We start from the raw sequence: 25,176 nt of genomic DNA, 5'->3' as shown, positions 1-25,176 counted from the left end.
CTCCTAATCTCTCGCTGAGTACTATAACCGAGTACTCAGCCTCTCCTTTCTAATCTCTAAAAATGATAAAGATTTGTCCTAAACAACAATTGCTAAGACATTTTAGATGATTGAATAATCACTCTAGACTTTTACACGAAAGATATAGAATTTGGTGTAAGTATTTGCTTTGCTTTTTCTCGTAGAACTTTGAGTAGAATTTTGATCAGCGTAATGGCTTGATAAAGTTCTGTATTGAATGAAGCACTGAAGGGCACTATTTATAGAGACGTCTGAGACATCAGTCATTTTGAATTTCGAAATAACCGTTGGAGGGAAATGGCTTCCTGTCGTTGTCACTCAGTCTTGCTCAGAGCTCTCGGCCAATCAGATTTGAGTATCTTCTGTCCTCGGTCAGCTTTTAGTCAGTTCGGCAGAATGTCTCTCCATTTATGGTAAGGTCAACTAGACAGCGTCCTGTGTCTTCTGAACTTTACCCAAAGTGGAAACACTTTGTCTGGAAGTTATTCTTGCTCAGCTGCTGTCTTGTACTCTTTGTCGATTCAACTCAGTAGCTTCATTCCGAAGTTGTTCAATGAAGGTCTTCTAGATCCTTCTCTTGCTGAGTTGCGTCTTGTACACAACGACAGCGTTTTGCACACGCGGGCCGAGTGGTCTTGATCTGTTTGACTTGGGCTTTGACTTCCGTATTGGGCTCTAAGCCTTTTAGTCTTTATGTCTTATAAGTAATTTAACTCAACATTGAACAAACACATTAGTTAAATAAATCAAAGCATTTAAACTTAGTGTGTTTAGAATATATTTAATTTTACTTAAATAATTTTGTCAAATCAAAATCATGTGGAAAGGTGTTTCAACAGGTACCACCAAATCCGTATCAAGGCGGGAGATGAATGGAAGATGACGTTTAAGACGCATGATGGGTTGTATGAGTGGCTAGTGATGCCATTCGGGATGACCAATGCACCGAGCACTTTTATGAGATTGATGAACCAAGTGTTGCGTCCGGTGATTGGGAAGTTCATGGTGGTCTACTTTGATGATATTCTCATCCATAGTAAGACGTTGGAAGAGCATGTGGGGCATTTGAGGACCGTGCTAGCTTTGCTCCGATAGAACCAACTTTTCGCCAACACTAAGAAGTGTGACTTTGTGATGGAGAGCTTAGTGTTTCTCGGGTATGTGGTCAGTGGTAGTGGTATCCGGGTGGATGAAGAGAAAGTTAGAGCTATTCGGGAGTGGCCGACTCCGAAGACCGTTGGGGATATTAGAAGTTTTCATGGGTTGGCTACCTTCTACAAGCGTTTCATCCGGAACTTCAGCGCTATTGTGGCTCCTATGACCGAGTGTTTGAAGAAGGGTAGAGGCTGTAAGTGGGAAGAAGCACAAGAGAGCAGTTTTGCCTTGATAAAAGAAAAGCTAAACACTGCTCCGGTGTTGGCATTTCCAGATTTTGACAAGCTCTTCGAGGTTGAGTGTGATGCGAGTGGAGTAGGAGTTGGGGGGAGTGCTGATGCAAGAGAGGAGGCCCATTGCGTATTTTAGTGAGAAGTTGTGTGACTCGAGGCAAAAATGGGCCACCTATGACAAGGAGTTCTATGTGGTAGTGCAGGCTCTCAAGACGTGGGAGCAGTACCTTATTGGAAAAGAATTTATGTTGTAAACCGACCACCAAGCCCTCAAGTACTTGGGAAGTCAGAAGCAAATCCGGAGTGCCATGCATGCTAGGTGGTCCGCCTTTGTGGATAAGTTCCCTTATAAGCTTCTCCACAAAGCGGGTCAACAAAACAAGGTGGTCGATGCCTTAAGCCGAAGGGTAGCCCTTTTGAAAACTGTAACCTTGGAGTTAGGGGATTTTGAGCATGTCAAAGAGGAGTATATTGAGGATCCAGACTTTAGTAGTGAGTGGAAGAAGTGTAAGAACAACACCGACGGAGGTGAGTATCAGCTAGTGGACGGGTTCCTCATGAGGGGTAGCCAACTGTGTCTTCCAAGTACGTCCATAAGAGAAAGGGTGATTCGAGAGCTACACGGAGGGGTGTTAGGAGGACATTTTGGAAGGGACAAGACTTTCGAAGCAGTTAGCTCCCGTTATTTTTGGCCTAGGATGAGGAGAGATGTGGCATACATCGTGGAGCGATGTGAGACGTGTCAAACATCCATGGGGCATGCCACTAATGCCGGACTACGCATGCATCTCCCGATACCCGAAACCATTTGGGAGGATCTCTCCATGGACTTTGTGTTGGGGCTACCGAGGACACAACGAGGGATGGACTCCATTTTCGTAGTAGTGGACCGATTCTAAAAAATGGCTCATTTTATTCCGTGTAGAAAAACGAATGACACCACCGCCATTGCCAAGCTATTCTTCCGAGAGGTGGTGAAACTACATGGGGTTCCAAAGAGTATAGTATCGGATAGGGACACCAAGTTCGTTAGCCATTCTCTTTGGGCCATCCTCGGGACTACCTTGAAGTTTAGTACCACGGCTCATCCCCAAACAGATGGACAAACTGAGACGGTGAACCGGACTTTGGGAAATCTATTAAGAAGTAAATGTCGGGACAAGCCCAAGATGTGGGATTATGTGCTCGCCCAAGCCGAATTCGCTTACAACTCCACCGTGAGTTCTACCACCGAGAAGTCGCCTTTTGAGATCGTGTACACCAAAGCACCCAACCACTTTCTTGATTTGGGAGAGATTCCAAAGGGGGAGACGAAGAGTATAGCTGCCCACAACTTGGCCAACGACTATCATAGAATGCACCAAGAAGTCCGATATAGCATTGAGAAGAAAAATAGCAAAGTGAAGGCCAAGGTGGACGAGCACCAGAGAGATACGCAGTTTGAGGTTGGAGATAAGGTGATGGTGTACCTAGGCAAGGAGCGGCTCATGCATGCCCCAAGTAGCAAGTTGAGACCGAGGAAGTATGGCCCCTACCGGATCACGAAGAAAATGAGTGCCAATGCTTACCAACTAACCCTCCCCAATTGGCTTGGGAAGATGTCTCCTTCTTTTAATGTGCAGGATTTGAGCTTGTGGAAGCCGGACGGGTCGCTACCAACCCCGGGATCCAAGACGGAGTCCGACTCTTTTAAAGAAGGGGAGAATGATGAGGGCATCTTATCCTCAAACATGAAGACGAACCCGGGTATTAAACGTGAGGCACGAGAGGAACCAACGAAGGCCAACAAGAGCAACAGTGCTAAAACAGATACGCGGGGCGTGCCTAAAAGCACGCGGGGCACGGGTAGCAATTTCGAGCGAGAGTCACCTCAGGAAGAGAAGTATACGGGGCGTAAGCCTCGGATGCCACGCATAGAGGCCACTCCACATGACCATCAAGTTCAGGAGCCTAACTACGCGGAGCGTGACACCGAAGGCGCCACGCGTATATCTTACCCTACGGAGCCTCAAGCCCTGGAGTCGAACTACGCGGGGCGTAGTCCGGAAGACGCCACACGTAAGGAGCATCAACGAGCGTCCCCAAGCTCAGGGACTCACACACGCGGGGCATAAGCCCAGGTACGCGGGGCGTACCGCGCTGGAGATTGCTTTCCCTCCAAGTTCTCAACCTGAAAGGGGGACCATTTCACTTATGTTAATTACTACCTTGCCATTACCCTTTTATTACTGAACTACCATTATTCCCTAGCTTCCCCATTTTACCCCTATTATTATGCTTTACTAGGAAACCCTACTAAAGGGCTTTTAGTACTTTTTCATATATTTGGAGGGGGTATTTAAGCCTCTCTTTTTGTAAGGATTGGGAACTTTGATAATATTGATATTGAAAGCCTCCATTAGAGCACCAAGGTTCATCCTTGTGGGTTTACTCAACCTTCTAGTTAAGCTAGAGAAGTTTGTAATCTTTGTTGGTTTACGATTAAAACCTTCACCGACTTCAATCTACATCAAAAAATAAAATCAAACAATACAAAATTTTAATTGTATTGATCAATAAATGCTAAAAAGTACTTGTTATATATAATATATTACTGGAAAATGTACCTATTTTTTGACAACAAATTAGCTATCGATAGGTGGTAAACTTAGTCTTCGAGATCCTGAATTTTGGAAATGTTGCAAAATGACTTCATCTTCAATACTGTTAAAAATAATATTCTCAATGTTCACAACAAGCAATTTGTGAGATAATCATCTCTCATCCGGTTGCATAAATCCGTCTTAACAATATTCAATGCGGAAAAACATCTTTCAACGGTAGATATTACAATAGGCAAGACTAATGCCAATTTTATAAGTCGATAGACTAAACGAAAAAACACATGATATTGCATCTCCACCATTTTTTTTTGCAAGCTCATCAATATCACGAAGACCAAAGAATGTTTCATTTGATCTCATATCATAAATGTAAAGACTAAGTTGATGGTCAAGCTAATAGTTTCTCGTGATCAAACTTAACAAATGAATCTCAATGATCAAGATAGGATATGCACAAAAGTAACTCAGAAGTTGATTCTGCAAAACGATCGTCTATTTCTGAAATGATAGAATCAACAGCCTAATAAATAACAATTTAAAATAATTTAGAATATAATCAAGATTAATGTCATAATGAAAATATAATTATATTATTAGATAACATAAAGAGAATCAAGTACCTCATTAAAGACATCAATACGAAAACGGTGAAGATAAGTCTTTTGAAATCCATCAATAAGTTGTCTAGCACGACTTTGAATGCAATCTGCCTTATTAGGCACAAGTATCTCTCGTGATTGACAAAATTCAGTGACTTCTTTTAACAACTTCGCCCAACCATCTTCTATAATGCTCGTAAGCCACTTTTCACCATTTTAATCATGCGCATAGCACTAACTATGTCTTGATTCTTAACTTGTAAAAATTGGGATAATCCATTTGTAATGCCCAATAAAAATCCCATCAACTTTCCAAGTAACACGAATTCAAAATCTAACATTTTTGTAACCAAACTATCCACGGTGCCTCGACATTTAGGACCATTACCATCATTTGATACGCCGAAAGCACTTCTATCACCGAATCCCACATATCAAACAGACGAACTATCATTTTGTAGTGAGAACCCCAACGTGCATCACTTGGACGAGTTAAATTTATTTCTTGATTCTTGCTTTTTCCTGTAGAAATCTCATTGTTTTCTATTTGTTGTGCTACTTTCTCATTATGAAATTGTAGAAGAGCATCATTTCTTTTACATTAAGCACCAACAATATTCACAATAATAGAAACATAATAAAAAAAGTCACTCATCGGGCGACAAGCCCTAGCAACAGCAACAACAACTAATTGAAGTTAGTGAGCAAAACAGTGTATATAATGTGCATTCTTGTTTTCATTTAAAAAAATGCTTTTAGTCCATGAAACTCACCACGCATATTAGAAGTTTCATCATATAAGCCTCGTAATTGACAATCTATTCACAGCAAATAATGCATCAATCGCTTTTTTCAAACACCGTGCGGATGTCTCACCAACATGCACTAATCCAAGAAACCGTTCCATGACTTCTCCATGATCATTCACAAATCTCAAAACCGCAGCCATCTGCTCCTTAACTGAACAATATCGGGCTTCATCAATCAAAAGAGTAAAGAATTTATCCCCGATCTCATTGAGTATAAGTTTTTTAGTCTCTAATGCACAGGTTTCTATAATTGCCGTTTGAATTTTGTGAGAAGTCAATTGATTATTATCTGGAGCATTCTCTATTACCTTACTTACACCTTCATTTCGCAAACAGTACCATTTGATTGGTAAACCTATTAAATATTATTCTTTAAAAAAACATATTAAAAAATATTATTGATAAAAAAAAATTGGTTTGTTTTAGTTTAATAGTTAACCTATTAAATATTGTTCTTTAAAAAAACATATTAAATATTATTAATGAGCGATTAATTAACCATTAATACCTTTATTTATTATTGTAAATATATACTATTTTATTTTATATAATGAATAATTTAAATTAGGGTTTAGCTCTAATATTTTAGGGAAAATGGAGATTTAATTCTAATATACATGCTCTAAAAAAATAAGTCTAACATACAAAATAGTGTAAATTTAATCCTAACGCTTTTGAAAAAGATTCATTTTAGTTATACATTATCAAAAATTTGAAAAAACTAATTTGTCTTTACTGTACTTCAGAATTCCAAACATCAATTATTTTTAAGATATTTAGTATGTTGTTAATACAATTATGAAAAAACTCTCTTAAAATATTTAATGTGTTACTAATATAGTTATAAATAGCCAATAAAAAATATATGAAACTACTTCAATTTATCGATAAATTTATTTAGGATGTCCGATGTGATTGTTAAATAACCGACAACCCGGTATTTTTTAAATTTTAGGAACGTAGAGCTAAAATTGATATTATTCAGAAAAATTAATGTTAAATTTATATTATTTTATACGTTGAAGTTAAATTTATATTTTTTCTAAAACGTTAAGATTAAATTTGCCAGTTAAATATAGAAGTGACATTAATTAGAAGTTTATAATTGCATATCATCCATATATATAAAAATTATTTGTAAATCCAACATAATCTCTATTTTACCCTGTCCCACATTGACAATACCCATTTTGTCCTTTCACCAACCATCTCCGATCCGATCCGACCCCAAAATTTCTATATGAATGTAAGCCGTTATCCTCTTGCTTTCTCAGAGGGAACTCCGAAATCCTCAAACAGATAGAGAGTCCCTCTTTTCTTCCTTCCTCCCAACTTCGAATCTGCAGCAATGGAAACCAAACAAGAAGAAATCATCTTCCGATCCAAGCTTCCTGACATCTACATCCCCAACCATCTTCCTCTGCATTCATACATTTTCCAAAATATTGCTAACCATTCATCCAACACTTGTTTAATCAATGGCGCAACTGGCCAAATCTATACATACGCAGAGGTTGAGCTTACATCAAGAAGAGTCGCTTCTGGTCTCCACAAATTCGGAATTAAACAAGGACAAGTTATCATGCTTCTATTACACAATTGTCCAGAGTTCGTCCTTGCCTTCCTCGGCGCCTCCTTTCGCGGCGCAATTGCCACCGCAGCCAACCCTCTGTTTACTCCGGCTGAGATAGCTAAGCAAGCTATAGCATCAAACACCAAGCTAATTATTACACAAGCCGCTTATGCCGAAAAAGTCAAGGATTTGGAAAATGTCAAAATCATCTGTATCGACTCTGCTCCAGACGGCTGCTTTCATTTCTCGGAGCTGGAAAACTCCGACGAATCTGAATTACCGAGCGTAGAATTCTCACCGGATGACGTGGTGGCGCTTCCGTACTCCTCCGGGACAACTGGATTGCCGAAAGGGGTTATGTTGACTCACAAAGGACTGGTTTCAAGCGTGGGTCAACAAGTGGATGGAGAAAATCCGAATTTGTATTTCCACAGCGAAGATGTGATTTTGTGTGTGCTGCCGATGTTTCATATCTATGCTCTGAATTCAATAATGCTGTGTGGATTGAGAGTTGGAGCTGCAATTATGATCATGCCCAAGTTTGACATTAATTCGCTGTTGCAGCTCATTCAGAAATATAAGGTTACTGTTCTTCCAATTGTGCCGCCGGTAGTACTGAATATTGCCAAGTCGCCGGAAGCGGAAAAGTATGATTTGTCGTCGATAAGGATGCTTAAGTCCGGCGCCGCGCCCTTGGGTAAGGAGCTTGAAGATACTGTAAGATCCAAGTTTCCTAGAGCTGTTCTTGGTCAGGTATGGCTTGCTGGGATCCCTCTTAAATTTAATTTTAATTATATTTGATACTTTTAATCTTGAACTGCCAACAATGGAATTAAGAAATAACTGCACATTAAAATAAGGAGTTAGACTTATTCAGAATCAGAATTGGTCTGTAAATAAAAACGATTCCATTTAAGACAAGTTGCAAATGTCATTAAATATTATGATACCGGTGGAATAGAATATGCCAAAAAAAAAAAAAGTAAGTTGGATCAAAAATACGATTCTATCTTAGCAACCTACTGTTTATATGGATGCCAATGTTGGTCTATCACCGTTAAATTTAAAGTATTTTAAAGTTTAATAATCTTAACCGGTCATTTCGCAAAAAAATGTAATATTTTGTTAGGTTTATATAACAATAGTATTTAACATTTTCTATCAAAACTATAACGTTTTGAAGTTTTTTATAAACAAATATTTATAGTTATTTGTTATTGACAAAATTATTTTTTTTATTTTCATAAAATATCTATTTTTTAACATTGTTTTTATTTCTATAACATAAGGTTTATTGCGTTAAACAAATTATTTTAAATTATTTATTTAGATTATTTTTATTAATTTGTGTAATACATTTTTTATTTTATAATTTATTTGTTGATTAATTTAAAGCATGCTCATATTAGACCTTTCACATATTAACAACAATATTTCAATATAATTTTACCAAAACACTAATACGGCCGAATATTTGGTGATTAAGTGTTGTTAATATTAAAAAATTCAATTAATTCTTATAAAAAGAGTAAATTAATTAGAGGAATAATACAAAGAAATCAAGGGAAATATATATACTGGTGTTGCTATCATATTAGGATTATAATGAGATAAAAAGTGAAGAGAGAGAGATTTGAACACAAGACCACTTGGATATAGAGATGTCTTTAATTATCAATACAACCAACTATGCAAACTTAATTTCATGTTATATAATCACATTCTATATTATAAGTATTAATTTTAACTATTTTGGAGGGCTTCTCGAGACTGAACCACTATTCGTCAAGGGTGTTCCGGAGGGTCGGAGGGTCGGAAGACCCTCCCTTACCCCTCCTAGATCCGCCCCTGGGCGTAACAGATATATATAATTAATTTTATTAATAATATTATAGTATATTCTTTTCCTTTTCATTTCCTATATTTTTATTTTATCCGGAGACTAAAGAAATTAAAGATATTTTTATCAAAAAAAAAAAAAATGAAATTAAAGATAGAAAGTAGCTTGGGTTTGGTGGCTGAACTTGACCGTGGATTTTGCGCGTTGGCATGTGTTTCAAATGATTAAAAACTAAGGGTTAATTTCAAATATAAATATAATACCTGTGGTTTCAAATTTTAGCAAATAAATACATGTGGTTTGATTTCGAGTAAATAAATACTTGTGGTATGTTTCGTTTTTCAAAAACGCGGAAACGGATGATGACGCCGTCTATATGCTGACGTGCCGAAGGTAATTTAGTCAATAAGAGATAATTTCAAATAAATTGCTGTGATTTGCGTGTTTTTTTGCAAATAGGTACCTATGGTTTGGATATTTTTGCAAATAGGTACCCGTGGTTTGGATGTTTTTGCAAATAGGTACATGTGGTATAACAAACCATAAACAAAAGCTTAATATAGACAAATACCCGTGGTATAGCAAACCATAAACAAACGCTTAATTTAGGCAAATAAGTACCCGTGGTATAACAAACCACAATATTTGCCTAAATTAAGCATTTATTTATGGTTTGTTATACCACGGATACCTATTTGCAAAAACATCCAAATCACGGGTATCTATTTGTAAAAATATGCAAACCACAGGTATCTATTTATAAAAAAACACGCAAACCACAACAATTTATTTGAAATTAACTCTTATTGACTAAATTACCCTTGGCCACGTCAGCATATAGACGGTGTCTTTACCGTTTCCGCGTTTTTGAAAAACGAAGCATACCACAGATATTTATTTGCTCAAAATCAAACCACATGTATTTATTTGACAAAACTTGAAACCATAGGGGTTATATTTGAAATTAACCCAAAAATTAATAATAATAGATGCCAGACTGTCATATGTGGCCATAAATTACTCTAGTCTACCTCTGTTTAAAATATTGAGAAAGTCTACTAGTACAATACAACACATCACCTATCTAAAAATAACAGTAATTAAAAATTGTTTTGAATGAAAATTGTTTTTAACCACTTTTAGTGCACGCATTCATTTGAAAATTTATCTGATTAGTCTTAAGTTTTAACAGTAAAACATGGATTAACGTGGAGTTAAAGATTGGATAAAGTGCCAAAAAAATTATGGTTTTTGCCCGATGTTTAAAATTGTATAAAGAACAAACGTCGGATTTTTTTTTGTGTGTTTTTTTTACTCTTTTTTTTTTTTTGTAATCTCTTCTTAAAATAACTTAAAAATCCTTTATTTGATAACAACATTCACCACATGGTTTACATACCTTTGTTTGTCCAGTTTTAAAATTTGGCAACTTGTTTACAAATGGCCAAAACCACATGGTGTTTTTTTTTTTTAAATTTTACCCTTAACGATTTTACCAATTTAATTGGTTGGCATCTGAAATTATTTATATAGTTGTTAATTAGAAGTTAGATTATCCTATATATAAGAAGAGAAGATGTAATTAAGTTGAAATCAAAGTACATAGAGTTGTTGAAAAAATATGAATGAGTTTCGCAAGTATTATTTATGTTTTGAAAGAGGAAATAATAATGTGAAAATATGACAGGGGTATGGAATGACGGAGGCAGGGCCTGTGCTAGCGATGTGCTTGGCATTTGCTAAAGAGCCATTTGAGATAAAAGCAGGGGCATGTGGTACAGTGGTTAGGAATGCAGAAATGAAGATTGTTGACCCCGAAACTGGACTCTCACTTCCTAGAAACCAGGCAGGAGAGATTTGCATTCGAGGAGATCAAATCATGAAAGGTAAATTCCATTCATTTACTTGCTATTGTTTGAATTTGAAAATATACTTATAAGTATATGTATGTTTGCAGGATATCTTAATGATCCTGAGGCGACAACAAGAACCATAGACAAACAAGGATGGTTACATACAGGTGATATTGGGTTCATTGACGATGATGATGAGCTCTTCATTGTGGATAGGTTGAAGGAATTGATCAAGTTCAAAGGCTATCAGGTGGCCCCGGCTGAGCTTGAAGCCATGCTCTTAGCTCATCCTCAAATATCTGATGCTGCTGTTGTGGCGTAAGTTTTACATTTTCATATGTCAATATAATAATCAAATTCAGTTCGTCATATATGATTTGAATATTCAGGATGAAAGATGAAAGTGCTGGAGAAGTGCCAGTTGCATTTGTTGTAAGATCTGAGGAGTCAAGTATTACAGAGGACGAAATTAAGCAGTACATATCCAAACAGGTATGTCACATTTATTTTAATCATCTCTTTGCTCAGTTTAATTTTGTAGTTATTGACGATGGATCATGCATTGCAGGTGGTGTTTTACAAAAGAATAAAAAGTGTATTCTTCACACAAGTAATTCCAAAAGCACCATCAGGCAAAATTTTAAGGAAAATTTTACGAGAAAAACTGGCAGTTACTTCTCAAACTTAAACACCATGCTCACGCTCGGCTCTTCTTATTTATTTGTAAAATTCCAAACCCCCCAACTAACAATGGGGCAAATGCAACATGTTTCAATATATATATATATAATGTACTCCATCAAACATATATATTTGATACCGTGCTGATTTATGTCTTTGGAAAAATGAACATATTGTCTCATGTTATTAATATGCCAATAATACTTCCATACTAAAACTCATCCAGTGTTTGAAATCCAATGAGTCTTTTTTTAAAATTCAGTGTGTCGCTGGTAATTTTGTATGAAAAATTGCAAAACTAAATGTGTTTAACTTTACTATCAAACGAATCTAAAAGCTAAAACGATGAAAAAATAGTTTTGTAATTAATTTCGAAAAGAAAATGACTCAATTAAACAATACAATAATGAATTGAAAATGAATGCTCGAAGAATTGAAATTAAGAACTTATAAACTTAGAAAATAAAGTTGCTGAGATTTGGAATTAAAAAGGAAAATGTAAAACTAAACAAATTCTTGCAAGAAACCGCGAGTTTTCTAATTTAAAAAACTAAGGATTAAAAACTAGGAATTTGACATTAATGACGTTTTCTTTTTGGTGTCCAATTTTTTTGGATCATTTTTCTACCAAGAACTCTCGTTTATAGGCAAGTGAATAATTGCTATTATTGCATGTCCAATAACCATAGGAATCTTCATTCTCCTAATAATTATCTATGATAATCAACTGCTTATTGTTCACATCAACTTTTCCCACTTTCCCACGTCTATTAACTCCTTATTAACTTCGTTTTGATGCTTCCTCTAATTTCAATTGTGTAACATTCTCTTCCTTTTCAATTTCCACACGTTTTTATAATTAACTAATTAATTAACGGTAATGATGTTTGACGCAATATAGCGTCAAAAAATTTAATGCAACAAAAATGACTTTCATAAATACCCTATATAGTTTGGCACCCCTTTATGCAGATTTCGGCGGGAAGAATTGCACATCCAGACTCCCGTCTAAACAAGTGCTACCTGCATTTAATGTTCTTAATTTTCGAAAAAGATAATGATTGGCTGAAATATTAAATAACATCCTCCATTTAATCCTCTTCATTTACAAGAAATGTAATGATTGTTGATATATTAAACAATAATATCCCCCATTTAAATACACATGAATGGTTGTGTATTTGGAATTGCATAGTGTTTTGCAAAAATAAATGGCTTGATACCTCTGCCTCCCCCTAAATTTGTTCCATTTTGTCACTTAGCCGTTTCTACTTAGTGGCCAACCTATTAGCCCCTTCAACTCAACAAATGTAACACGTTGTGCCCCCTTTATGTACCTACATAGCATTGATTAGCCCCTTCAAATCATCTAGTTCATCCTATTACTCCCCTCAAGTCACCAAGTGTGACACTTCGTGCCCCTTAGGTTTTTATGTTTGCTTCAAAGCAATGAATGAAGGTGTATTGTAATGGATACAGACGGTGTCTTAGGATGTGTACTCAATGTCATATAGGCACAAAATGGGCCAAATATATGACATTTTTTTAGTCGAGGGGGCTGATAGGTTGGCCACTAAGTAGAGGAGGCTAAGTGACAAAATGGGACAAGTTCGGGGGGTGGCGGAGCTATTAAGCCAAAACAAATTGAACATCAAATTTTACTCTATTCACAAGATTCGGACTAATTAATTCAGCAGATATTTGAATCATCAAGATGACGATAATGATGGTGATTGTCAGAAATTAAGTTGATAGTTAAGGCCCAATTATAGAACTTATATTAATCTTTGACACACCCCCACACGTGAATGCTTCTTGGGCTTCAAGCGTGTACAACACAGACACATCCAACCATGTGTTTAAATTCACCAATAAAAGAGGTTGTGAATATTCGAACCCTCGACCGTTTGGTTAAAGACGTTCAAATCCTGACAACCTCATTTATTGATGAATTTAAACACATGATGGGATGGGTCTGTGTTATACACGCTTCAAGCACAAGGGGCGTTCACGTGTAGGGGTGTGTCAAAGACTAATATAAGTTCTATAATTAGGTCTTAACTATTAGCTTAAGCTTTTTGTTCAAATGGTTCCATGACAGGATAATATATGCCTGCATAATGAAGCAGACGACAATATCGACAATTTTCATGATAACACAAGTCTGAACGATGACGCACCTGAAGTTTCAATTGAGCACAATACCATTGATGAAGAAGAAGGTAGATCAGATGTGGATACTTCTGATCCTACATCAGATAATTCTGATCCATTACAAATTATGCTCAATTCACCTTCATTCAACTCTTCAATCGAAATTCCATCTGTTTCAACCTCAATTAATACTGAAACCTCATCACCTAATGATCAAGATCTTCAAAACTCTACATCTATTGCTCCAAATCCTTCAATTCTTCCTAGAGTGTCGAGTAGAACCAGCAAGAAGCCAAACTGGCTATCAGATTTTGTTACAAATCGTGCTGCTGATGATCAGTGTTTTCCATTCACCACATCTCATACAACTTTTTCTACTCATGTAGAGAAAATCAGAGAACCAGTTACTTACGAAGAAGCTAAACAGGATTCTAGATGGCTCCAAGCTATTGATCAGGAAATTCAAGCTTTACACAACAATGACACCTGGGAGTTGGTTCCTTTACCTAAAGGCAAGAAAGCGATTATTTGCATATGGATATTTCGAGTCAAATATAAGCCAAATGGGACTGTTGAACGTTTCAAAGCTAGACTTGTTGCTCGAGGGTACAGTCAATAGTTTGGTGTTAACTATCATGATAGCTTCTCTCCTGTTACCAAAGTGGTTATGGTCAGATTGTTTTTGGCCATAGCTGCTGCCAAACAGTGGACCATTTATCAAGTTGACATTAACAATGCCTATCTCCATGGCACTATTGATGAGGAACTTTACATGGAAGCTCCAACTGGTTATAAAGTCCCTAATGGCATGGTTTGCAAGCTTACAAAGTCGTTATATGGGCTTAAGCAGGCTGGATGGCAATGGAACAAGGTTTTCTCACAGTTATTGCTAAGTTTGGGGTTCAAAAAGTCCATACATGATTATTGCCTGTTTACTAAAAGCACTATCCATGATTTTGTGGCTATAATCGTCTATGTTGATGATGTATTACTTACTAGAACTCCCGAAGGATTGATTTCAAATGTTAAGAAGGCCATGGATAAAGCATTTACAATCAAAGATTTGGGGATCGCTAAATTCTCTCTAGGTATTAAGTTAGCAAGAACAGAGATGGGTATTTTGGTGAGTCAAAAGAAGTATATCACTGATTTGCTGAAAGACATTGGGTTACAAGATGCAAAGGAGGCATCCAATCCTTTTCCAGCAAATTCACAGTTTACAGATGAGGGAAAAGCTTATGACAAACCTGATCAATACAGAAGACTCATTGGCTGACTTCTTTATCTCGGATTCACACGATAACATATCTCTTATGTCACACAGTAACTCAGTCAATTTATGAGTAAGCCTACTGTTTTTCACATAGATGCAACTCTACATGTGCTGAGATACCTCAAAGGCACATCTCACAAGGGATTATTTTACTCTTCTGCTAGTGATTTCAATTTCATAGCTTACTGTGATTCAGATTGGGCACGTTGTAGGGACACCCGAAAATCAGTTACATGATATTGCATATTCTTGGGAGATTCAGTTGTGCTTTGGAAAGCTAAAAAACAAGGGACAGTGAGCAAATCATCTGCCGAAGCTGATTATATAGAGTCATGGCAACTACAGTTTGCGAGCTCAAATGGCTTACATATGTGCTGAGTGAATTTCAGATAACTTCATTACAGCCAATACCTTTGTTTTGTGATAACAAAGTCGCGATACACATAGCAGCAAATCCAGTCTTTCATGAAAAGACTAAACATGTTGATATTGACTGCCACATTGTGAGAGAATACCTAGACATGGGATTTCTCAGACCCCTTACATTGATTCACAACATCAGGTAGCAGATTTGCTTACCAAGCCACTTACTTCTAATCAAATGAAGTATGCATTGGCCAAGATGAAGTTAGTTGATTGATATTGTAGCAAACAAATCTCTCTTTCATTTTGAGGGGAGACTGTTGGAATAAAGGATGCAGATCACACTAATAAAGTAGATTGTTATGTAGCTGATCATAAAGGTTGTTAGGTCGTTAGCAGTCAGTTAGGTTGTTAGCTGATGTGGCAATTCTGTTATCATTCCCTGTATAAATAGTTATTCTGTGTAATCTGTTATCAATCAAGAAGAGAGAATATTTTCGATCTAACTAAATTTAGCAATAAAAAAACCCAAACATAACAAGAAAAACAAGGGTTGCCATATTGACTGCAGTGGCAAATGTGAGGCCACTTGCAAGTGTAAGTCTCCTGCTCTTTCTTTAAATTCTATCCATGCTCAACGGAAATTTTGATTTTAAGGTGTTTCAAAACGTTTCAGAAACCATAACTTTCAAAAAATTGTAGAAACCTATTTCCTAGTATGCAATGTGTTTTCAGAAGTACATGTTCAGTAAATTCTTAATGCTTTCTAGATAATCTTCTAGAAGTTTTCAAAATGAAAAAAAAAAAAAAAAAAAAATCTCTTTTTTCCCTCTATTATATGACTCCTATGCAAAAAAAAAAAAAAAAAATTATGCATGTATAAAAAGAAGTGAACATACATCCTTATACTTTTTGAAATTTATAGATATACCATTTTTTAATTGTTTACACGTTTCCTCCACGTTTGTATTTCCTGTATTTTTAACAAATATTGTTTCTCGAAGTCTGTTTCCGTTTCAGTTTTCCTATCTTATTTGTTTCCATGTAACATAGCTTTCTACTAATTTTGGCTTTTATTGATTGGTTGTCCATATGAAAATGAAGGACCTTATGGCTGGCTATAGGAAAGGGAAGGGTTGACAACTTGACATTTATATTTAGGGTCCGTTTGTTTTATCTGCTGTTTGCTGTTTCCTGTTACGGTTTGCTGTTTGCTGTTTGAAAAGGCTGTTGTTCCAAAAAGCAGGGAGTCCCTGCTTTTATAAAAAGCTACTTTTCGGCTGCAAAAGGCAAACAGGAGGTGTCTAACCAAACACCTTAAACTCTCCTTTTCAAAGTGAAAAGGCAAACAGGAGGTCGAAAAGCAGCTACCAAACACCCCCTTAGTGTAATTTCAGGGAGAAAACCAAACTGCAACGGATATGGATCTCTATGCTATGATCCTAGGTTTGTAGGTGGAGATGGTGTTATGTTCTACTTCCATGGAGCAAAAGGAGGAAACTTTGCAGTAATCTCAGACGACCAAATTCAGATCAATGCCCACTTCATAGGAACGAGACCTCAAGGAAGAACTAGGGACTTCACCTGAGTTCAAGCACTGAATGTCATGTTCGACGATCACAACCTTGTCATTTCAGCAAACAAGGTTTCCCAATGGAGCCATGACATCGATGCCCTGAGCGTGAGGTGGGACGGGAAAGAAATGTACATTCCCGTCGATGGGGAAGCGGAATGGGGAAATGAAAGAAAAGTTCAAGTGGAAAGAACAGATGATAGAAACAGTATAACAGTGAAAGTTGAAGGTCTAGTAGAAAGGGATATAAAGGTGAGGCCAATTGGGAAATGGGAAAACATAGTTCACAAGTATGAATTGCCAGAAAACGATGCATTTGCTCATTTGGAGACACAGTTCAAGTTCAATAACTTATCTAATCTTGTTGAAGGAATTTTGGGGAAAACTTACAGGCGTGATTATGTTAGTCCTGCTAAGACTGGAGTGCCAATGCCTGTTATGGGTGGTGAGGATAAATACCAGACTCCATCTTTGTTCTCACCTCGTTGCAGAGCTTGCAGGTTTCAGACCAAACCTGCACTTGCTGCAATTTAATTCATTCCTAATTAAAGGATGTAACATATAAACATTTATATACTAATCGAGCATGTCTTTACTGCTCTAATAACAAGAAAGGGCTATCAAATTTGCCCATTACTTTTATTCTCAAGAATGTAATTGTCTTATTCATTTATGAATGACGTTATATACATATTTTGTACATGATTTCATCCCAATATTTAGCATTTTTGAGATTGTTTTTCGATAGAAGTTGTGATGGTGTTAGATAGGGAGAACTTAATTCATAAAGTCATGAGAAGCATCTTCCCCAGTAAAATACACTTGAAAATAACGGAAAACATGAAGATATGGTTCAATGCTGGCTGATATACAAAAACAATTTCAAAAAGAGCACCTAATCATTAATTCTTCTATTCTGTACCTTAAATTAAATTATAAGACATTACTAATAGAATTTTATCAGATACATCCATTCATTTGAGAGAGAACATCTGCAGTTGACAACCAATGTCTCAACCAGCTAATGTTGTCCGCCCATAATGCAAATCCCAACTACTGAAAAAAAGATCCTGTAAATATGGTGATCGTTTAGCTGACAGAAACTACTTGGACTGCCTGTAAGCTAGGTACAATAAACATACCAATAAGTAGAACAACCTTCCACATCAAAAAGAATCACGAGCACATTGCTCTCTCCAATAATTCTTGCAATTCTCCACTCTTGTATGCCTCTGCAGATCAATCGAAGATTAACATCTCAAGCAGTAAACAATAATAGTTATAAATGTAATGACACTTCATCTATTCAGATTGAATAGCTACAGCATGCCAATGTAAAGTTTTCAGTGTAAACTTTAAATAATTAATAGACGAGATCTGGTCAAACGATTGAACTCCAAAAAAAACATAAGGTGACCTTTGAACTAGATGCTCATCATTAACATATCACATAGGTTCGCATTAACGTTGCTCATTCACATGCCATACCAACATTAGTTACACTATGCAATGAGTCAATGAACACCTAAGAGATAAATAAAGAGAAACATTCTCAAGAAGAGCAAACTTTCTTAATCCCCTCAAAAACTGAAAACATCTGCTAAATCTGTTCATGAAACATTTCATTTTCATCTGACAAACCTCAACTACACGAGACAGGAAGGAATAATTCCCACTAAGTACTAACTAACTACTCAAGTTTAAAACATGGGTAAGGTTTACTTTTGTAGTGTCTTACTGACAAACAATCTCAACCAGCACACAGCACAAGCAATAGACAAAATAAACAGAAGTGAAGGGACTAAAAAATGTTCATTGATACTTCTCTCCAGCATATGCATAAGAAAAGAACTTCGGCAAACAATAACAAGATAATAAGACTATAAATGAGAGAAGATAGAATGGACTGAGTGATAAACCCAAACCCCCAAAAAAGTTCTCTCTCTACCCAGTAGAGCCTATACTAATGCAACTGAGAATAATACAAGAACATGCCTCTCCTCCTCCAAACGCTTCTCAAATACTCTCACCTAGTATGCTCCGGACCTCCAGCTCATCCCTTAGTACTAGTGCCAGAATAACTAATATGTAAATGGGCTTTCAAATTAGCCCATTTTTGTAATTTTCCCATAACTAATTCCCATTGTTGTCACATCACATGAGATACTCTCTCTGATGAGAAACCTCAACAAACACAAATCAAGCCAATAAATAGAATACAGAAACAGATGAAGAATAGGAAAAGTGATATAGTATGGACAACTCTAAACAAACACAAGAAGACAAACAAAAGAAAATGATAAATCTATGCTGAAGCACAGCCCAGGGAATGATCCCTTTCTCCTAGCAGCAATACCCAAATGAATAATCTCCCTGCTTCCTCTCTCCTTTCATAAAGCAACTATATATACTACGTAGTACTCACCCTATACTCACACTAACCCCTAAATTAATACCTTTTATTCCTTTACTGTCCTTAATTCCGATAAAGTGTTATCTGTCACATTCTCTATCACTCTCCTTGTAATTTCTTATTTCTCCTAGTATATACGTTCCAATTTCCAGGACCTTGGACCAGTTAGGTTGGTAACACATTGTCATTCATAGCATGATCTGTATCATTTATATAAAAGCTGAATTAAGCATTACTACTACTTAAAGCTCATTTCTTCACGTATCTTATATTGCTAAGAATGGAGCAGCATTCCAGAAAGAACTGTCCATTACTCAGCAACTAGAAAGTCATGGTCGTTCCTAATCCATCATCTATTATATGTAAAACTTCAAAGACCTCTTAAATTTTGCTCAAATGGTATTCTGATTTCCAGTAGTACTTATCCCTCAGCAGAAACTTATCACTTGTTAATGTTGCTGATCCAAACAGGTTATTGCAGAAACATAACTTAAAACTTCCATGCTATGGGCAAAGAACAAGAATCCACATGCCCGGACTGGATGTAAGTGTAACAGACCATGAAAATACAGAGAAATCCATGGGATACCATGTAGATTAAGAAACTACAACAACAACAACAACAACAACAACAAAGCCTTAGTCCCGAAATGATTCGGGGTCGGCTAACATGAACCATCATATAAAACCGTGAAAGTCAAGTCGTGTCAGCGACACAGATTCGCTCCCTCCAATCCGTCCTATCCACTACCATATTTTCCTCAATTCCCAGTAAACTCATATCACTCTCGATCACCCTCCTCCAAGTTTGCTTAGATCTTCCCCTACCCCTCACCACTACATCCCTTTGCCACTCTTCGGTTCTCCTAACCGGCGCATCAAGCGCTCTACGTCTCACATGGCCAAACCACCTTAGTCGGTTTTCTCTCATTTTATTCTCAATAGATGTGACCCCTACTTTTGTCCTAATTATTTCATTACGCACCCGGTCCTTTCTCGTATGACCACACATCCATCTCAACATACGCATCTCCGCCACCGACATCTTATGGATGTGGCAGTGTTTCACTGCCCAACACTCCGTACCATATAACAATGCTGGTCTAATTGCCGTCCGGTAGAATTTTCCCTTCAATCTATTAGGCATGCCGGGATCACAAAGGAAACCCGTAGCACTCTTCCACTTCGACCAACCAGCTTTAATCCTATGAGCAACATCTCCATCTACTTCTCCATCCGTTTGGATAATAGATCCTAAATACCGGAAGCAATCCGAGGACTGAACAACTCTCCCATCTAGGGTGATTGTCCCTGCCTCCCTACTCCTACGGCCGCTAAACTTACACTCCAAATATTCTGTCTTACTTCGACTCAACTTAAAGCTCTAGATTCTAGAGTTTGTCTCCATAGTTCCAACTTCCTCTCCACTCCTTTCGTCTCATCAACCAACACGATATCATCTGCAAACAGCATGCACCATGGTATACCATCTTGAAGTGAACTTGTTAGTTCATCCATAACGATGGCAAAAAGAAATGGGCTTAGTGCGGAACCTTGATGCACTCCAATCGTAATAGGAAACTCTTCAGTCTTCCCAACACTAGTACGTACACTCGTGCATACTCCCTCATACATGTCCTTTATGATGTCAATATATTTCCGCGAAATGCCTTTCCTTATCAAGGCCCACCAAAGTACTTCCCTTGGTACCTTATCATATGCTTTCTCCAAGTCAATGAAAACCATATGCAAGTCTTTCTTCTTATTTCGATAGTGCTCCATTAATTGTCTCATTAGATGGATGGCTTCCATAGTTGATCTTCCCGGCATAAAGCCAAACTGGTTTTCCGAGATCTTCACCGTCCTCCTTAACCTTTGTTCGATCACTCGCTCCCAAAGTTTCATAGTGTGACTCATTAATTTGATTCCCCGATAGTTGGCACAATCTTGGACATCGCCTTTGTTCTTATACAAAGGGATTAAGGTACTTTTCCTCCATTCTGATGGCATCTTATTGTTTCTCCAAATTTTGTTGAAGAACGTCGTCAACCATTCGATTCCTCTTTCTCCCAAACATCTCCAAATCTCAATAGGGATGCCATCAGGTCCTACTGCTTTCTTCAACTTCATCTTACTTAATGTCATTTTGACTTCACCCTTTTGAATTCTCCGCAGGCATTCGTGATTTATCATATCGTGATGGATACTTATATCTCCAACATCTTGTTGGCGATCTCCATTAAATAAGTCATCAAAATAGGACCTCCATCGTTCCTTGATATCCTTATCTCCAACTAGGACTTTCTGGTCCACATCCTTCACACATTTAACTTTTCCGAGATCTCGCGTCTTGCTATCTCTCATCCGAGCAATTCTATATATATCTCTTTCCCCTTCTTTCGTATCCAATCTTGTATACAGATCCCGATTCACCTTTGCTCTAGCATCTCGTATGACCTTCTTTACTTCCCTTTTAGCCTCTTTGTATTTTTCGTAGTTCTCGTCACTCCTACATTTCCCCAATAGTTTATAGGATTCTCTCTTACTCTTTACTGCTTGTCGTACTTCTTCTGTCCACCAAGATGTGTCCTTACCCAGTGGCATGCTACCTTTAGATTCCCCTAGAACTTCCTTCGCTACTTCCCTTATACTCTGCTCCATCTTATTCCATATCGAATCTATATCTGAATCCATATTGCAAGTCCAAATATCTTTTTTGGTCATCTCATCCACAAATTTTTGTTGATTCTCCCCTTGCAATTTCCACCACTTAATCTTAGTCTCTACTTGAGGTGTTTGTTTTCTTATACATTTCCTACTTCGAAAATCTATCACCACTACTCTATGTTGGGTTGTCGTACTCTCACCAGGGATCACCTTACAATCAATATAACTCTTTCTCCAAGCACTCCTTACTAAGAAGAAGTCAATTTGGCTCGCATTACCGCCACTCCGATAAGTCACTAAGTGGGATGTTCTCTTCATAAACCATGTGTTCATGATACTCAAGTCATAGGCTGATGCGAATTCCAAAATATCATTTCCTGCTTCATTCTTATCTCCAAAACCATACCCTCCATGAACACTCTCAAACCCATCTCGCCTAGAACCCACGTGTCCATTGAGATCACCCCCTAGTACCATTTTTTCATCCCTAGGAACCTGTTGCACCACTTCCTCTAAGTCATCCCAAAAAGCTTGTCTTATAGACACATCTAATCCTATTTGTGGCGCATATGCACTAATGACATTCACAACCTCATCCCCTATCACTAGCTTAACACTCATAATTCTATCGCTCTTCCTAGACACCGCTACTACATCATCAATATACTCCCTATCAATAAGAATACCTACTCCATTTCTAACCTTATCCTTTCCTGAGTACCAAAGCTTATAACCCCAAGGAGCTATCTCTCTAGCCTTGGCTCCAACCCACTTGGTTTCTTGTAGGCATAATATATTTATTCTCCTCCTCTTCATAACATCTACAATTTCAGCTAATCTTCCTGTCAAAGAACCTATGTTCCATGTCCCAAAGCGTAACCTACTACCCTTACCCCTACCCCTACCATTACCGTGGACTAGCTTATTTACCCGCAACCCTTGCATATTTGACACCACCCCCGGGTCCTGGGGTGGCACGCCGCTTCGGGGCGACGACCTAGCAACCCTTGCACATTTATCACTACACCCGGGTCTAGGAAGTGCAGCGCGTCGCTGAGTAGGGAACGCCCCAACGATATTTATATTATGGTTCATGTCATAAGATGTGGCTAAGTTTTACGCTGGCCGCCACAAACCTACCGCAACCCTCCTCCTTTGTCCGGGCTTGGGACCGGCTGTAAAGGCCACCAAGTGACCCTCACAGGCGGAGTTTTAAGAAACTACACTGATATATTTTATTTAAGAGCAATACACATATATATACAAGGTTCTCCTTCAATCAAGGAGACAAACTGACCCTACCAGCAGCTTAGCTTTAGCAGCCCGACAACAGCCTTAGGTATGCTATTCATTAATTACATTGACTTATGCTCTAAGCTGAAGCATGGATTTTAATCATGCTCAGCTTGCTGTAGATACTTATAATATAGTCTTCAAGACAATACAGCTCAAAACAAGAAACTCAAGATACTTTGGAATATAAAACATATTTTGTCAGACGCAACCTAGAAGAACAAATCGAACGGGAGAGACGACAGAGAAACATCAAGCTTCGTCGGAAACGGACAAGCAAAACTCAGTCGAAGCAACATGCAACAGGCTACCAGCAACGTGATTTGACAAAAGGATCTTCACCGGCAAACTAACCGGACAGACAGGTCGGAAACAGAGAGGCGACAGCGGCAATAGAGGAACAGCGACAATCCGTTGAGGTGAAATCAAACTCTGGTCACAAGGCAAACAGTAATGCTGCTGAAAGAAACAACCCAAAAGTACAAACCCAGAAATTCTGCTCACAAGGTAGAAAACAAATTCTGGAATCTCAATCCAGAAACCCAAAACAAGGCTCTAATACCATGTAACAGACCATGAAAATACAGAGAAATCCATGGGATACCATGTAGATTAAGAAACTACACTGATATATTTTATTTAAGAGCAATACATATATATAAAAGGTTCTCCTTCAATCAAGGAGACAAACTGACCTATCAGCAGCTTTAGCAGCCCTACAACAGCCTTAGGTATGCTATCCATTAATTACATTGACTTATGCTCTAACAGTAAGGTTAGCCAAAAACACTTGGTAAACAAACACTTCAGTAACCAGCATTGAAATTCTCCATATCCAGACTATAAAGTTAAGATAAACTTTCAATTATGACATCTCTATAAGTAAAGCATACTACAGACATCATTCAAAATAGTGGTAATAATATATAATAAAGAAAAAGTTGAACTTACCAACAGTTATATCACATCCACCAAAAAATTCTCCATCTATGTAAAGTTGAGGAAAGGTTGGCCAACTAGCATACTCCTTCAGTCCTTGGCGCAGAACTTCATTCTCCAGAATATTAATTGTTTCATACGGTACACTAAACGAATTCAAAATTTGCACTACAGTGTTTGAAAATCCACACTGAGGAAAATCCTTGGTTCCCTTCATGAATAGAATAACTTTCTGCGATGTAACCACTTTATCCAATGTAGTTTTCAGCTCAGGAGATAAAGCTGTAAGAATCAACAGTCACCAAATTACTCAATGAATTTGCAAAAGTTTCTCCCCGCTAATAAATCTAATCAAAGTAACTTTCCATATTTAGGAGGAAAACAGAAAAGGAACCCAATTTCAGTTGATTCAGTTCGAATTAAACGTGTAACTCTCAAATCCAGTAATATAAGAATTTAATAGATGTATGATACACAGAGCAGAAGAACGAAAGGAGAAATTACCACAGCGGATGGAGGCGATCCTGGAGGAGTTTGACTTGGCTCTAAAAGAGAAGTTAGCAGCTATAATCGGGAGACGAGGGAAGGAGACGGACCGAGAGCGACAAGCGACAAGCGGAGTAGCAACCGATGAGAGTTTGGACGGCGAAGAGGAAGCTGATGAATTGATTGGGGGCGATAAGGAAAATATAGTCTGCGAAGCCATCGAAGGACTGTAGAGGGTGAAAACTTCTCCTACCGTGTAGCTTATTTCTCGTTGTTATGAGTATTTGGACAAGAGAGAAGAACAAATAGAGACCACGTGTATGGTCACTCCACACCAGATCGCTTTTAGACGCCGTCCCCAATCATTTGAGAAGTTAAAGGGAAGGTTTGGTTTAGCTACCCTTTGATGAAAGGCAAGCTACTTTAAAAAGCCAAATAGGAGGTAGTATCAACTAAACACTTAAAGGGTTTTTTTTTTCCTTGTGACAAAGCAAATAGTAGAAAAATACTCTCAAAGACAAGGTTCCAATCCTTCTGGTTTTAGTGCATTGAAAGAAAACTTTTGATCATTTTTTTATAACAAAAGGTTACAAAGTGTGATAAAGTATCTCAATAGCCTCCACTCCGGATATTTCATCCCGAGCCCAA

The 25,176-nt window shown here is 37.5% G+C and overlaps 2 protein-coding genes and 1 pseudogene across 8 annotated transcripts; 2 read left to right on the top strand and 1 right to left on the bottom strand.

Moving 5' to 3' along the window:
* Positions 1 to 6,701: 6,701 nt before the first annotated feature.
* Positions 6,702 to 11,588, top strand: LOC136223128 (4-coumarate--CoA ligase 2-like). Its single transcript, XM_066010953.1, has 5 exons — positions 6,702 to 7,746; positions 10,521 to 10,719; positions 10,791 to 11,004; positions 11,076 to 11,178; positions 11,255 to 11,588. Exons 1-5 carry the CDS (start codon positions 6,769 to 6,771, stop codon positions 11,372 to 11,374), a joined length of 1,614 nt encoding a protein of 537 aa, XP_065867025.1. The 5' UTR covers positions 6,702 to 6,768; the 3' UTR covers positions 11,375 to 11,588.
* A 3,272-nt stretch (positions 11,589 to 14,860) lies between these two features.
* Positions 14,861 to 17,264, top strand: LOC136222697 (uncharacterized; annotated as a pseudogene).
* LOC136223129 (uncharacterized) lies at positions 17,235 to 24,925 on the bottom strand. 7 transcript variants are annotated; one of them, XM_066010960.1, is made up of 4 exons: positions 24,547 to 24,919; positions 24,055 to 24,324; positions 17,873 to 17,962; positions 17,235 to 17,253 (listed from the first exon to the last, which is right to left on the bottom strand). In XM_066010960.1, the coding sequence occupies exons 1-3, from the start codon at positions 24,746 to 24,748 to the stop codon at positions 17,907 to 17,909; spliced, it is 528 nt and encodes a 175-aa protein (XP_065867032.1). In that variant the 5' UTR covers positions 24,749 to 24,919; the 3' UTR covers positions 17,235 to 17,253; positions 17,873 to 17,906. The 7 variants fall into 7 exon arrangements, with proteins under 7 accessions (XP_065867032.1, XP_065867033.1, XP_065867030.1 ...); XM_066010961.1 differs by lacking the exon at positions 17,235 to 17,253 and adding an exon at positions 17,488 to 17,800 and having other exon boundaries at positions 17,889 to 17,962; positions 24,547 to 24,920; XM_066010958.1 differs by lacking the exon at positions 17,235 to 17,253 and adding an exon at positions 17,488 to 17,786.
* Between the last annotated feature and the right edge of the window lie 251 nt (positions 24,926 to 25,176).

The sequence above is a fragment of the Euphorbia lathyris genome, chromosome 3 (genome assembly GCF_963576675.1).
Source record: "Euphorbia lathyris chromosome 3, ddEupLath1.1, whole genome shotgun sequence".
Taxonomy (NCBI): domain Eukaryota; kingdom Viridiplantae; phylum Streptophyta; class Magnoliopsida; order Malpighiales; family Euphorbiaceae; genus Euphorbia; species Euphorbia lathyris.
Note: the sequence above shows the minus strand (reverse complement) of the source record. Positions and strands in the feature narration are given on the sequence as shown.

What these genes read in the sequence shown, in the direction of transcription:
- LOC136223128 (XM_066010953.1), top strand. Translation starts at nt 6,769, where the DNA reads ATGGAAACCAAACAAGAAGAAATCATCTTCCGATCCAAGCTTCCTGAC. An exon ending in CTAGAGCTGTTCTTGGTCAG is followed by an intron (nt 7,747 to 10,520) that starts GTATGGCTTGCT and finishes AAAATATGACAG; the next exon opens with GGGTATGGAATGACGGAGGC. An exon ending in TCTGATGCTGCTGTTGTGGC is followed by an intron (nt 11,005 to 11,075) that starts GTAAGTTTTACA and finishes TTGAATATTCAG; the next exon opens with GATGAAAGATGAAAGTGCTG.
- LOC136223129 (XM_066010955.1), bottom strand. Translation starts at nt 24,748, where the DNA reads ATGGCTTCGCAGACTATATTTTCCTTATCGCCCCCAATCAATTCATCA. An exon ending in GATCGCCTCCATCCGCTGTG is followed by an intron (nt 24,325 to 24,546) that starts GTAATTTCTCCT and finishes TGATTCTTACAG; the next exon opens with CTTTATCTCCTGAGCTGAAA. An exon ending in TGGATGTGATATAACTGTTG is followed by an intron (nt 23,536 to 24,054) that starts GTAAGTTCAACT and finishes CCTTGTGACCAG; the next exon opens with AGTTTGATTTCACCTCAACG.